The sequence below is a fragment of the Vigna umbellata genome, chromosome 9 (assembly GCF_029865625.1).
Source record: "Vigna umbellata cultivar VRB3 chromosome 9, Vumbellata_1.0, whole genome shotgun sequence".
Lineage (NCBI taxonomy): Eukaryota > Viridiplantae > Streptophyta > Magnoliopsida > Fabales > Fabaceae > Vigna > Vigna umbellata.
In genome coordinates, this window is record NC_142173.1 from 23736016 (window position 1) to 23751466 (window position 15451).

Sequence of the window (15451 nt, forward strand, 5' to 3'; positions counted from 1 at the left end):
AACAAGTGGACTCAAACTCCAAATTTCCATTTGTTGAAATGATTCTTATAACCAGATTTTCAAGTACTTAAAAGTAAATCAAATATATGATCATTATTTTCAGAAGCTCAGCAGTTGATGGACTGTTACCCCAAGAGCAGTGACAAGAAAACATTGAAGAGGTGGTTCTTTATTGATAAAAGAGTAGGGGAAGTAGACATGTGATAGAAACTCTTGTTTGATCCTTGTCAATACTTGTTTAAGTTTTCACTTTGTTACATTTTGTATTGCCTTAACTGTTTATTGGTTTAGTGTTAACATTTGGATTGATGTTTATATTGTTGGTTTGTGCTGACCTTAAGTGCTGTGGTGCAGTTTCCAACTTAGAGACCTTATTCATTTGAGGTAGCATCTTTAGGAAGAGGAGCTGAAATAGAATATTGGTTGAATAGGGCAGCTGTAAGTGGTAGCTTCAGTTCAAAAATCTACAACCTGTAAGTTTTATTTGTAATTGATGTCATCCATAATGAATTTCCTACCATTCCAGCTCTGCATTATTGAACTTGATCATGAGGTTGAAATTTAATTATTTGTTAGCATTGGTGTTTTTGGTTCTGTTGTGAATTGTGTGAATATGTTCCAGCTTTTTATTTTCATTTTCAATCTGTACTTAGGTGGTTGTGTAGCAAGATATTAACTTATAAGGAAATGATACCATGTCTAGCCTTGGTGATATGAACTAAAAATGCCAAAACTTGAATTTTATTGCACGAAATCTGCAGAACAAGTAAAACTGGACCCTATAACATGTTCTAAAATACTTAAACCTTGGAAAATTGGTTCAAACATTCCTGTAAACAAGGTATAACAACAACCCAACCTTTTAACATTTAAGTATAGCCAATTTCATTACACCAATTCATGATGTAACTATAAGGATGAAGTAGAGTACAAGGACAAACCAACATGCATATATGTTGGTTATATACTATCATGAATCCCCCAAGTTACGAAAGTAGAAGGAGGAACCAAAGTTATAGTTGTTTTATAGTTTATATATTAACTAAAAAACTGATAACAACTGATAACAATAAGAATGTGTTAAGGTTGCCAACAACAATAAGAATGTGTATTGTACACTTCTTCTCATATTTGCCTTTTATTTCTTTCTTCATTCTGTTATTGGCAGGACCATGCCACCCCCCCCACACCTTGCTCGTTCCTTTCTCATTTAACCTTCAAATCTCAGTTCTAGACTTTGTTAGGGTTCTGTACCAAGTTTCTTTTAGAGGATAGTCACTCAATCTTACAATCCGTCAACTATTTTGCTTGTGTCTCCAAATTTGGCTAGTGGAGTTGCCAAATTTTCACTGTTTTTCTCACTGCAGAATGATGTTTCAGTAAGCTAATTTTCGTTGCTGTATAGCCACTTAGATCAAGAGCCATTCAAGTTTCCACCCCTGAAGATGCTACCAGTATCAACACAAGTGCTGTCTGGTTCATTTTTTCCAAAAAATTGAGTCAAAATTTGGTGGTTCAAGACAGGAAATGTCATAGCAGTGGTTGTAGGTCAAAACTAATCACTCCAACAACTTCATTTAGTGATTTTAAAGTTGTTATAACTATGAATTCGGTCAAATCCATACTGTTACTCAAGAGCCAGCACGTCCACGCTTGTCTTCAAGAGATAAGCTTCTCTTTTGTTCAATTTTCGTTTCTGTCATGTGCTGTCAAACTCTGTCACTGTTTCAGAAATTTTTTTTATTCTGTTTTGGTTTAATTCGTGTCTGTGAGTGCTGTAATCATGCATTTGCTTTTCCTTAAAGTTTGTTGATCATTTTAAACGGTGAAAATTGTTTGTATGAGTTCATTCCAGCTTTCAAAGTCATTTTCTAGTTTTGTCCAATGTCATGTGCCTATGTGCAGTTTTAACTTCTGTCAGCATGCGTTTGAATCTGTTCTGGTATAAATTTTTCGTTTAATTTGAGTTCCAGTGCATGTGTAGCCATAGATGAATCATATAAGGCAATCACACAATGTCTAGCCTTGATTATATGTGCTAAATCAGTCCACACATGATTCTGTAATCACAAATCTGCATCAAATTTGCTTCTCTGGTTTGATCACGTGCAATCTGTTTTGTCTAGATTTCTTTGCATCTAAAGCATTGAACAGGTTTATTTGGTGATGTTAAACATGTTCCAGGCAGTGCCAATCAGTATTAATCACTACAATGCAACAAGCATAGTTGAGTTCCTCCAAAATCTGGTTTCAAGTGCTGTCACAGTTTTCATTCAATCTTTTTCACCGTGATTGTTGTATTTGATGTGTCTTAGGTGTTTAAAATTCTTCTAGCTGATATTCTGCAGTTAGATCTAGTGTTAGGACTTTCCTAGAGTCATTGTGTGTGCTTTCAAATTGTCATTTCCATGCTTTCAAAATCTGATGCAGTTTTGGTCCAATTTTCTTGAATTTTGGCAACTGCTACTGTCATACAAAGCTGCTGGCTGTTTCTATGCATTATGAACAATTGAACAAGTGTATTTTGTCATTTTCAACTTGTGTGCACTGTTCAAATGGTTCTTGACAAGCCTATATGCAGATTTCTTCTTTAAACCACCCTATTTTGTTGCATTTTTGGCTACAGCAGAGGTGATATGATGACTCTGGTTGTTTCAGTGCAGTTTAACCATTTTTTAAAGTGTATTTTGCCATTCCAAACTTGTGTGCACTGTGCATTTGGTCAAATTTGAGCTGATATAAAAAATCACTTCCTAAACCATTAATTTTACCTAAATTTGGAAGTGAACTAGTGAATTTCAGCTGCAGTATGATTCCTTACTGTTTCAGTGTTTAAACATCTTCCATTTGATGATACAAACTTCCTTGAAGTGTCATTTGACCATTCGCATCACTCAAACTCATTTTAACCACTGATGTTAATTTTTCCAGCCACTTTGTAAGGTGCAGAGTTCATTTTATTTCTGTTTGCCATTGTTCTTCTTTGGTTTTTCATCTTTGGATTGGCAAAAGCTGGGTTTAACTTTCCAAATACATTTATATGCTTATCCAAGTGTATAGTAATCATAAAAAGCACTTTAAACCTTGCAATCCAGATTTGAAAGATCCAAAACCAGAAAACACCAAAAATCTGCTGTTCTTTGTGGCATTTTGTCAAACAGTTTGGCATTTTCATCAAACACTTTAACTGCACTTGAATTTCCTCTTTGTTTTGAGTTTTCCTGTTTTCCTAATCTGTTCTAGACCTTATCTTAGGTTCCTTTTGTGTGCTAGCCTTTATTCCAGCCCCAAAGTGTTTAGAAATCACCTTTCTTGTTGGCAATTTCATCAATTTTCCTTGCTGGACAGCCCCTTTGAATTGACAAATTGTGGTCCTTCTCCACTTCCTAAGATGCCACCTTAGTTGGAAAATGTTTCTAAAACTGGACTGCACCTCAAAGTCTTTAGAACACCACTATTTCACACATTAATTATGACCAAAGCAGATCAAAAAGTGGACCAGAAATGTACAAGGACAGCACCAAATTATGACTTCAATTGGTCAATTTTTAAATGCCAACAAGCTTAAAACTAATAGAAATAGGTGTACAATATACATGTATAGCAGATTGACCCTTTTAGTTCCCAATTTCACTACAAAATGAGGTTTGAATATGCAAATTGCACATACATGAATCTGGCAAATATTTGAATGTTCAAATAAGTTTAAAACAACAATTAGGACTTGTTTAAACTACCAAATAGCACAAAATCCCTGTTGCACGAAAATAGACACCCAATACAACTTTTTCTTCTTCAAAATGAGTACTAAAAATGCAAAGAATTCCATAAACCACAAATTATACTATATATCCATGCTTTTATAGATATTTGATTGCCTAAATTATGTTCATGTGTATATGGTGTTCATTTACATTGTCTTTCATTTATTAGGCTATAACTTGATTAAGTGAAGTAGTCATTTAAAAACCTATGGTACTACACACATTCTCAAAACAATGAGAAGGGTAACAATACACTAAACACTTAGAACCTACAAAATATTTGGGACTACTCTAGACAAGAGTACTTCAGTACTAATAAGTTGTCTCGTCCAAGTTTAATACACAACCCCTTAGTGTGTCTAAGGCATTTCGATACCGAGGACTTCTCTTTGCATGCCCTTATTGAATGCCTATGACCATAGTGTTCAAATTGCCTTCCATGTTCGACTTGAGTAGTAATAGGTTTATTACTTATGTCACATGGAGTGTTGCTATTTTGGCTAAGTTTTTATTTGTTTGGCTTGTCACAGAACATGGCCCATTTTCCCAACCATCGTGGATGGATGTACGACCGTTGTTATAGTGGAAGGAGAGGTTTGAAGGAATCATTTGTCATTGGAGTTGAAGAGTTCGTGGAGACGGCTCGACGATATCAATATTATGCCCTTGATGGAGGGATTCGATGTCCATGCATGAAGTGCGAATGTACAAGCATTCTGAAAGATGAAGTCGTCAAAGTTCACCTTTACCAAAAAGGGTTCATGCCTAATTATACGGTCTGAACATTTCATGGTGAAGAAATTCCTTCGACCTCCACTGCAGCTGAAAAACGGCTTGCATCAGGTTCGAATACTGTTGTACATACATGTGAGATAGATCAATTTGCCTACATGCAAGAGATGGTCGACCATGCTCTTCGTCACCATGCTGCAGAAGCAGACGATAGTCATGATGAAGAGCCTCCAAATGAAACGACGCAGAGGTTTTACAATTTACTGACAGAGGCAAATCTACCTGTATTTGAAGGTTCATCTGAGTCAAAATTGTCAGTGTGCATTAGACTCATGGCTGGCAAATCTAATTGGAACGTTCCCATTCAAGCAGTGGACTTCTATACAAAACTGATGTTAGATTTGACACCACCAAACAATTTGATGTCCGAAGAATTATTACCAAGCCAAAAAATGTGTTTCAAAGTTGGGATTGGATGTGAAGAAGATTGATTGTTGTGTTAATGGATGTATGTTATTCTATGACAATGACAGTGGCAAAAATGATGCAATGTTGGTGGAATGCAAGTTCTGTGGCTCACCTCGATATCAGACAATGCATGCTGGACGGAGGCAAAAAAAACCAATTCCATTAAAGTCCATGTTCTACTTACCTATAATTCCAAGATTACAAAGATTGTTTACTTCAATGCAAACAGCAGAACACATGACATGGCATGATGGTAACAAAACTCCGGGACTTTTGCGTCATCCTTCTGATGGTGAAGCTTGGAAGCACTTCAATCGTAAACATCCATCCTTTGCTAGTGAACCGCGTAACGTCAGACTTGGTTTATGCTCTGATGGGTTTACCCCGTACATTCAGGCGTCTGCATCACCGTATTCATGTTGGCCCGTGATAGTTACCCCATACAATCTACCACCTGAGATGTGCATGACAAAGCCTTACATGTTTTTATCGTGTATAATACCAGGTCCATCTAATCCCAAATCATTGATTGATGTTTACTTGGAGCCTTTGATTGATGATTTGAAGAAGTTATGGAATGGTGTTTGGACGTATGACGTTTCAAGGAGGCAAAATTTCCTTATGAGGGCAGCCTTGATGTGGACTATTAATGACTTCCCAGCGTACGGCATGTTATCTGGTTGGAGCACACATGGTCGATTAGCTTGTCCACATTGCATGGAACATACAAAGTCATTCCAATTGAGTCATGGCCGGAAAAGTAGTTGGCTTGACTGCCATCGACGGTTCTTGCCCATTGATCACCCCTTTAGAAGAAACAAAAAGGCATTTCGAAAAGGACAACTTGAAACGGATATGCCCCCGCCAAAGTTGACTGGATCACACGTGTGGAGAAGAGTGAAAGACTATCCAAAAGTGACTGAATCTGGTCAGAATAGGCTAGAAGGGTTTGGGGAATGGCATAATTGGACTAAAAGAAGCATATTCTGGGAACTTCCCTATTGGAAGGACAACTTGCTAAGACACAACATCGATGTCATGCACACAGAAAAAAATTTCTTTGACAATGTCTTCAACACAGTCATGGATGTTAAAGGTAAGACAAAAGATAATGAGAAAGCAAGAAAAGATTTACCTTTGTATTGTGGACGAAAAGACTTAGAGTTGAAGGCACAAGGTAACGGCCGATTATTTAAACCAAAAGCAAATTACACCATGTCAAAAGACGAGACAAGAATAGTGTGTGCATGGATCAAGGAGCTTAGAATGCCAGATGGATATGCTTCTAACTTGTCCAGATTTGCCAATGTTCAGAACGGTACTATTCAAGGGTTGAAGAGTCATGATTGTCATGTATTCATGGAGACTTTCATCCCTCTTGCGTTCAGTTGTTTGCCAACACACGTGTTACATCCACTGATAGAAATCAGTAACTTCTTTAAAGATTTGTGTTGCACGACACTAAAGGAAGATTCCCTTAAAAAGATGGATGAAAATATCCCGATTATTCTCTGCAAATTGGAAAGAATATTCCCTCCTGCATTCTTTGATTCAATGGAGCACATTCCAATACATCTTGCATATGAAGCTTGGCTTGGGGGACCCGTGCAGTACAGGTGGATGTATCCCTTTGAAAGGTTTATGGGAGAATCCAAATGCTCAGTTAAAAATAAAGCTAGAGTGGAAGGCTCAATTTGTGCAGCTTACTTGCACAGAGAGACAACTTATTTTTGTTCACATTATTTCAAGAACTTCATGTTGTCCCCCACTCATGTCAGAAATGAAATGCAATGGCAAGTTGAACGACGTGAAGGTGCATTATCAGTTTTTCGACAAACAGGCCGTCACGCAGGGAAAAAATTCACTCACTGGTTAACTGATGCTGAATTCAACTCTGCTCATGTCCATGTCTTGATCAATTGCAGTGAAGTAAAGTCGTACCTTGAGTATGTCATCATCCATCTCTAATCTATCAAACGGTTTAATTGTTATACACTAATGAATTTCATTTGTACCAGCTCATTTGTTGTGGCTGAGCAAGTCGCAGAAGGAAATACTTCTGCTAGAATACACTCAGAGTTTCCGCATTGGTTTAGAAATCAGGTCCGTAGTTTTTCCTACGTTTAGAGCAAGGTAAATTTGACCATTGCTTTTATAATTTTGTTACTACCTTTGTAGGTTTTTAATCAGGCATTAACTCCCACGGTTCAAGAGTTAAGACATCTCTCCAATTGGCCAATGAGATGTGTCAAAGAATGGCACACTTACTTCATCAATGGTTACAAATTCCATACACATGAATGGTCTAAAGGAAAGAAAACATCAAATTGTGGTGTGTATGTCAAGGGCCTAACAGAGGGGTCTTATGATGATTTCTACGGCATCATTCATAAAATATATGAGTTAGAGTACAACAGCACTACTTCTCCAAACAGAGTGGTACTCTTCTATTGTGAATGGTTTGATCCTTCTAGAGTTGGTACTAGAGTCGATCCACGCTTTAATATTGTCGAACTGAACCAGAGATTAAGATATGGGCCTTTTGATCCTTTCATTCTACCATCTAATGTGAGACAGGTTTATTATGTGCCATATCCACCATTTCGCAATATTGACAAGCGTGGTTGGGTCGTAGCAATACAAACGAAGCCTAGAGGTCGCATAGACTCAAATGAAGTTGAGGAAGATGTAGCCTACCAACTTGACCAAATGTCACAACCACAAGAAATTATCGAAGTTGAACGTATAACCGCATTGGTCGACCCTGATGGTGATGGAGATGAATTAGAAGCAACAGTACAAGGTGATGAATAACAAGAGGAAGAAGAAGAAGAAGAAGAAGAAGAAGAAGAAAATGAAGAAGAAGAAGAAGAAGAAGATGATGATGATGATGATGACGATGAAGAAGAAGAACAAGAAGAAGAAGACGATGATGAAGATGAAGATGAAGATGATGATCATGATGACGATGATTGAATGTTGAACATCTATTATAGCAAATTGGACTATCATTTCATTACCATTATCTAAAATACCATCTTTAAGTTGTATGCAATTACTTGTACATTGACTTTGAAAACAATTCATCCTTCTTTATTTATTTATATTTATTCGCTTTGTTTGTAACCATTTCAATGCAGTAATGACAGGACAAGGTTCAGAGCGTCCTGATAAAGGAAAAGGGGTAGCAAGGCCTACAAAGAGGCAACGGCAGACACCAAAGTATGTACTTAGGGTGCCTGCTAGACTACCTACCCCTGCTCCCGGTAGTTCATCATCTGTGGGGCCTCCTCCTACCCCTAGTATACAGACTCCTACACCAGCAGTAGACCCCACTCCTCCTCCTCCTGCAGTACACCCTTCTACTACCACTGCAGTAGACCCTTCTCCTCCTCCTGCAGCACACCCTTCTACAACCCCTGCCACAGACCCTCTTCCTCCTCCTATTATTGCCACCCCCACTCCTCCCCCTATTGTTATTACCCCCACTCCTCTCTCTGACCCTACTTCTATACCTTCCTCATCTTCTGTACCTCCTTCTGAGACCGTCACACCACTTGGTGATCCAGATTCAAGTGGTGATGCTGAAGATCTTGACCCGCCCCTCCATGATCGACCATGGATTGAGCCCTATGGTAAAGGGTAAGTTTATAATCTGTTGATATCATTTGATGTTTAAACCATATTGTAATTGAAATGAGTTTTGTTATGCAGGTTTATTCCATCTAGGGTTGCTTCCCAGGCCATCACACGTTCAATAAAGCAACAGTTTTTAACTCCATGGCCTACTTGGGGAGCAATACCTAAGGACGACAGGAAGCCATTCTGGCAGCGCTTTCAGGTGAGCAATCTATTACACTAATGTTGGGAATATTTTAGTATGTTCTGTAATCAATGTTTGTTCTCTTTAATGTTACAGATGAAGGTGCAGTGGAAACCTGAACATGAAACTCAGATACACAGAAATTTCCACATGAAAGCATCTCATCGGCTGTCAGAGATGTTTAGGGATGCCCGAAATGCAGCACAGCGCCCTAACTGGCTGGGTGAGCACATTTGGAACTCTTTACTGGCCCATTGGAATACAGTAGAGTTCCGCAATAAGTGTGCCAAAGCCCAGCGGAACAGAGCGTCTGAAAGGGGTGGCACCCTGCATACTGGTGGGTCGATCACCATTCATGAGCATGCCATTCGTATGGTATAATCTCATTACATAACTTTTTCTTTCATACACAAGTTATGTATATTGTATTTCATATGTACGCTTGTAATTCTTAATTATGTTACAGGCACAGGCTCTAGGACGGGCGGTCCATGTTGATGAGGTCTTTGCACAGACTCATGTTCGGAAGGGAACTAATGAATTTGTTGATAAAAGATCTCGGAAGACTCATGTAAGCAAATAACACTATTACTAATTTTTTATTTCTGTTATACTGTCGTTCTCTGACATTGCTTTTAATGTTTCAACAGGAAGACTTTTCTACGAGACTTTCACAGGTTAGATCTGAACATGAGTCAGCTCCTACACCGGATGATGCCAGTAATGCAGATGATGACATCCGTAGGACGCAGTGCTGGATCGACACCGTTGGTGGGAAGAAAAAGGGACGAGTGTATGGTGCGGGACAGCTTGCTGCAAACTATACAGCATCCAGAGGAGGTACTCTGAAGCACCAGCCTTCTTCTTCCACCAGTACTCCTGACGAGGTTCTTCAACTCAGGCAGGAACTCCATCAACGTGACCAGGAGCTCACTGATCTCAGAGCAGAGTTTACAAATTTTAAGGCCCTGGTCATGACTGTCTTGCCTCAAACCTCACAGGACGTACAAAATATCCCTCCCACCCAATCACGACCGTCCTCATCACCTGCTGCCACTCAGCAGCCCACTTCAGTCCAACCCTCATCAGTCCAACCCTCATCAGTCCAACCCACACCAGTCCAGCCATCAATAGAGGAGCAGGATGATGAAAATCATTCTGATGATAGTTATGTACATTATTAGGTTTCATTTTCTTATTACTTGTTAGACAAACATTTGGATATTAGAACATTTTGAGTTGATATCATTTCAATGTTAGATGTACTTACAGACTTTGGATGTTACAACATCCTTGTGTTACATTGTTTTATGTTTGAACTATAAATACATTATTTATACATTAATGGATGTCCTGTGGATTATTTGATGTGCCTTGGATATTGATCATTGATTGGATCTTTGAGATGCACATTATGCATGTTTGTATGTGTTTGAAAATTGTTATGCAGGTCTGTTTGTAAATTAAATTTGTTATACAGGTCTGGGTTGCAGAGGGAAAACCATTTCTCTAAAACCTGCTCTGCATTTTACCGAAGGCTTTTGCCCTTCGGTAAATGCCCTCGTCTGGCCATTACCGAAGGCTTCCGCCCTTCGGTAAATACCCTCGAATGCTCATTACCGAGGGCTTCTGCCCTTCGGAAATTACCGAAGGCTTCTGGCCCTCGGTAATTACCGAAGGGCAGAAGCCCTCGGTAATGGTTAGCGACAAGGGATTTACCGAAGGATTTTTGGCCGTCGATAGGCCTTCGGTAAACATCCATTATCGACGGCTTTTGGCATTTTCCGAGGGCTTCTGGCCTTCGGTAATGCCCTACTTTTTTGTAGTGTATTGGGGAGCGAGCGTCAATAGGTAGCTTTTGGTTTTGATGATGTATATTCTCATAAAGCAATCTCGAGCGTCCGGTCTTGTGGGATTGATGATTGTGGGCGTTCGTCCTTTAATTTCTTAAGCGTTCGGTCCTTGTGGTAGTGTCTATGAGCGTTCGGTCTTTGTGGTAGTGTTTGTGAGCGCTCGGTTTTCTCAGGTTTACCTCGTGAGCGTTCGGTCTTATTATCGGTTTGAGTCTTAAGCGTTCGGTCTATGTGTAGTGATTTTGAGCGTTCGGTTTTGGCGTTTTGGTATACTCGGGTAACTCTTAAGCGTTCGCGTTCGACCTGGATCAGAACTTTTACCTTGTGAACGTTCGATCTGGACGTTCGTTCATTTTATGTGCACGGTCGTCCGTTTCCCGTATGGACCGAGCGTCCAAAAGCAGTGGTGGTTGCTTTTTTCGGCTGAGCTTTACAGCAAAGATTCCCACCTTCAACTGCAGATTTTGTCTGAAGTGAAAGCGATTGACAGCATGGGTTTCTGAAAAAGAGGATATTTTTGGCTGACACCTTCACTTTTGTCTGCCACGGGTGCCCATGTGGTGCCTGTACAGATTCCATCTGTAAAGTCTGGCGAGCACTACAACAGACACAGGGGTCCTCTTGGGGGGGATCATCTCACATTTTTCGAACTCAACAAGATGATCTCCCATGACCATCATCATACACACACGGCCATTCAGGGGCACTGGTCCCTTTCTTCTTCTTCTACATCATCCATCTCCCCTGTTGCGACAACTCCCATTCATCTACAACAGAGACAAAAAGGGAAAGCCAGCCACAAAGGGGGAGCTTCAGGAGTTTAACAATGGTGAACGGAGCTCCAAGAGTTTGTGAAAGAAGACAACACATGTCACAGCCAAGTCTTGGAAAAACATGAGCACATTGAGTCAAAAAGAAGGGGCCACCACATTGAAAACTCTTTGAAGCATCCAGCAGCTCACGGTTTGCTTGAAGCTTCTTCTTGGAGAAATAACACACGGTGGAGTGGTGTCAAAGCTGGCTGGATCAAGGAGCTGGTGTCTCATTCACGGACAACATCAAGGCATGAGGAGCAGCACTCTTTGGAAGCAAATCAATAGGAGTTGCTGCCACATCTTTCTATCAAATTATCACGGCTGGAAGCAAGCCAATGCACACTGTAATGAATCTCTTTTTTGGCTGGAATGAAGAGCATGGTGAGTGAATACTGCAGCAAAGTTTAAACGTCCATTGTGAAGGATGAAGCCACCACCACGGCTGGAAGGAGCTCACGGTTTAGGTGCAGCAAAGAGAAGGGTGGTAGCAGCTCCACACGTTCAGCAACTCCAAGGACCTTCACGGTCCAGCGCCTAGCAGTAACGTCCAGCCAACCCAATCTCAACACCCAAAGCAGATAACAGATATTAGAGGATAAGGGAGCAATTGTCGAGAGCAAGTTCTAAGTTCAAATGAAGGGGGGTAACTGTCGGAGCTAGGTTGGCGGCAGTATCGTGCGAAGAAAAGAGAAGGAGAGGGGAAAGCTTGGCGCGACTCGCGGCTGCCGGTCGGGTGGAGGAGTGGCGACGACGTTGCAGGTTGAAGTCGGAGCGCCTCTCTCTCTCGCGAAAAAGGAAGAGGGGAAGAGCTGGTGGAAGGCGGTGGCGCGGCGGCCTGTGTGCGTGAGCCGGTGGACAGGACGAACCCCTCCCTGGGGTTGCCGATTTCAAAGGGAGACGAGAGATAGGGAAGGTGGTGGCGCGGTAGCCGTTTTGGCGCGGTGGCCGGTTTGGTGGCACGCAGGGAAGATGCCCCTTCATCGGAGTTCTGGGCTGGGAGAAGAGTCCAGAGGTGGCGCGGAGGCTGGGTCGTGGTCGTGAGCGGCGGCCGGCTGGGCGGAGGCGGCAGCGTGCGTGAAGAGGGGACAAACATCCCTGGGTTACCTTTCTCGTAGAGAACCCTAAGCGTGCAAGGTCCGAATGGAAAAATGAGACGAGGTTGGGGGAACCCCTAATGGGTTTCTGATTGGGGTTAATAGGCTTTGGGCCTGGCTGGTGGGCTGCCTCCTCTTCTCGGTGACGTGAAATTCCCATTCACACCCCCACTGCGCTTCTGCAAGCAAAGAGGAGTTTGGGCATTGGGCCCATTTCGTTTCTAATACTTCCAAACCCTACTGCTGCACCCATATCGTCACTTGGGCCTGGACTGAACCTGATTGGGTCACACCCCTGGTTTGTTTTATCTCCGCACCCCCACTCTTTTTTGGCAGTTTTTTGTTTTTATCTCGTGTCAGGTTTTGTTTATTTATTTTTAGTATGTGTTTGATTATTATGTTTTTAATGTACATAACCCTTTCATGATAACCCCACCCCCTATCTTTAGTGTTTTATACATTGTGTTTGTTTATTTGCTACACTTTGAATACTAAAAAAGATAAATTATAAAAATATAAAAAATAGTTATTGTTTTCACAATGTTATGAAAATATTATTTTAATATTATAAAAATTACAAAAATTATAAAGTAAAAAAAATGATGAAAAAAATAAGAAGTTAAGTAATGGTATAAGTACTCGTGCGATCGTCCGCATCAGCCTAGTACTTAATATCTTCATTTCTAAAATTTAAATAATGGTATAAGTACTCGTGCGATCGTCCGCATCAGCCTAGTACTTAATATCTTCATCTAAAAAATTTAAATTAGCACTCGTGTGATCGCACGCATCGTCCTTGTGCTAAAACCTTTTCTTCTTCTCAAATAATAACAAAAATATTTAAAAGGTTTAGCCACATGTGTGATCGCTCGCATCGTCCTTGTGCTAAAAAACCTTTTCTTTCTTTTATAAAAAATACAAAAATATATTTTAAAGGTCAAGCACATGTGTGATCGCTCGCATCGTCCTTGTGTTAGAAACCTTTTTCTTTCTTTTATAAAAATACAAAAATATATTTTAAAGGTCAAGCACATGTGTGATCGCTCGCATCGTCCTTGTGCTAGAAACCTTTTCTCTTTCTTAAATAAAAAATACCAAAAATATGTTTTAAAGGTTAAGCACGTGTGTGATCGCTCGCATCGTCCTCGTGCTAAAAACCTCTCTCTGTCTTTTATAAAAATATAAAAAAAAATATATATAAAAAACATCAAAAACTAAAAACAACACTTTCAAGCAAACAAACAATATTCCTACCCAGAACTACGTGATCCTTGATTCTCCATCAAAAGTGGAGATACGTAGGAGCAAGGCTAGCCCTTGTCAGGTTCACTTTCCCAAAAATCCAAATTTATCCATAATCATTTTCCAAACAAAATTTTCTAAACAATTTTCAAACAAATTTTCAAGCAGTTTTCTAAAAGAACTACGTAACCCTGATTTCTCATTTTGAATGAGAATACGTAGGAGCAAGGTCAATCCTTGTCGGGCCCAAAAAACTAAAAAATATGTTTTGTTTATTTTAGAATTTTATTTTAGGGGATAGTTAAACATTTTGAAAATCACATCATATTCGTGCATTTAGTTAAAAGGTACTGCCTTAGGGCAGGCGTTGTGGGGTGCTAACACCTTCCCCACGCGTAACCGACTCCCGAACCCAATCTTTGGTTTTCGTGGACCGTGCTTTATCGTTTTATGGTTTTTCCGTAGTTTTCCAGAATAAACTATGGTGGCGACTCCAAAATCTCTTTTCAAAACCCGCGTTTCTTTTTGGATCGTCGTCCCGTCGCGATTCCGGTTGCGACAGATGGCGACTCCGCTGGGGATGTCGAGAGTCAGGCCATTTAATTAGATGCGCGAATTTGACATGATTTTTCTTTGTGTTTTTCTTCCCCTGTTTTTTTCTTTTTTTGTGTTTGATAGTTGGAATAACTGCATGTGAATTGTTGAATATGGAACCCTAGGGTAGAAAACATGTTTATATCTGTCTGGGAATTTTTTCTGGTTGTTTTGCAGGTGAGGGTTTGGGTATGTATTGCATTCTCCCTTCACACACACACTTTGTGCATATCATGAGTGGGGCCCTATACCCGGGTCTGAGCGTAACTTAGATTTAGAGGAGTTGTGTAGCGGTGTCATTCTGGGATGTACTTCCTGTCTGGCTATCGTGAGAACTCCAGCTAGAGTCTGTTCTCTTCACTTGTGTCTCCTCATCTAGTTGATTACTCGACTGTTGTAGAGATGCTATGAAGGGGGCCATAGCTCTAGTGACCATTGACCTCTAGGTTCAGGAGACCATCCTGTTGAAATTGCATATACTTGACCTCGAATCCAAGCCATGAGACCTCTGATAAGGCACGAAAGGGAGACTATTTTTCTTCAGTTTGTCTGTCATTTCCTATTTTACAATAAATGTGTCATGTTTCTTTTAAAAAAATTAATTAAAAAAAAAGAGAAAACTTGAAAACAAATAAATGAAATTTATTCATAATTAATTAAATTCTCAGTATCATTCTAAAAAATAAAAAAAATTAGAATTTCTTAAAAATATTTTTGGGGCATGAAAAATTTTGAAAAAAAAAATAAATTGTACATATTTTGGGGGCAAATAGATAATTGTTTTGAATTTCTGGACGTCATTTTTCATAAAATGCGAATTGTTATCCTTCAAAAAAAAAACTTCCAAAAAATTATTAAAAACGTCAAAAAAAAATAATAAAAACAAAAATAAAAACAAAAAAAAATCAAAAATCAAAATGAAAAAATGTTCAAACAATTTATGAGCTCATTTTTGCCTAGTTACATACATAATCTTCAATAAAAACACAAAAAAAAAGAGTTTTTCTTCTAATAGGTTTAATATTTTTCACATTTAAAAATGATGGAGTTTGAAAAAAAAAACATT

The 15451-nt window shown here is 39.6% G+C and overlaps 2 protein-coding genes across 2 annotated transcripts; both read left to right on the forward strand.

Moving 5' to 3' along the window:
* Positions 1-5391: 5391 nt before the first annotated feature.
* LOC148192974 (uncharacterized) lies at positions 5392-7994 on the forward strand. The gene is made up of 4 exons (XM_088099327.1): positions 5392-6910; positions 6983-7067; positions 7143-7222; positions 7961-7994. The coding sequence occupies exons 1-4, from the start codon at positions 5424-5426 to the stop codon at positions 7992-7994; spliced, it is 1686 nt and encodes a 561-aa protein (XP_087955453.1). The 5' UTR covers positions 5392-5423.
* Positions 7995-8011: 17 nt separating this feature from the next.
* LOC148192975 (uncharacterized) lies at positions 8012-10155 on the forward strand. The gene is made up of 5 exons (XM_088099744.1): positions 8012-8606; positions 8679-8805; positions 8884-9162; positions 9254-9358; positions 9438-10155. The coding sequence occupies exons 1-5, from the start codon at positions 8107-8109 to the stop codon at positions 9969-9971; spliced, it is 1545 nt and encodes a 514-aa protein (XP_087955870.1). The 5' UTR covers positions 8012-8106; the 3' UTR covers positions 9972-10155.
* The last annotated feature ends 5296 nt before the right edge of the window (positions 10156-15451 follow it).

Bases quoted from the DNA above. Each gene is read 5' to 3' on its own strand.
- LOC148192974 (XM_088099327.1), top strand. From the start codon at position 5,424: ATGTGCATGACAAAGCCTTACATGTTTTTATCGTGTATAATACCAGGT. The intron at 6,911-6,982 runs GTATGTCATCAT...CATTTGTACCAG, and splicing joins GAAGTAAAGTCGTACCTTGA to CTCATTTGTTGTGGCTGAGC. The intron at 7,068-7,142 runs GTCCGTAGTTTT...CTACCTTTGTAG, and splicing joins CGCATTGGTTTAGAAATCAG to GTTTTTAATCAGGCATTAAC.
- LOC148192975 (XM_088099744.1), top strand. From the start codon at position 8,107: ATGACAGGACAAGGTTCAGAGCGTCCTGATAAAGGAAAAGGGGTAGCA. The intron at 8,607-8,678 runs GTAAGTTTATAA...TTTGTTATGCAG, and splicing joins ATTGAGCCCTATGGTAAAGG to GTTTATTCCATCTAGGGTTG. The intron at 8,806-8,883 runs GTGAGCAATCTA...TTAATGTTACAG, and splicing joins CATTCTGGCAGCGCTTTCAG to ATGAAGGTGCAGTGGAAACC.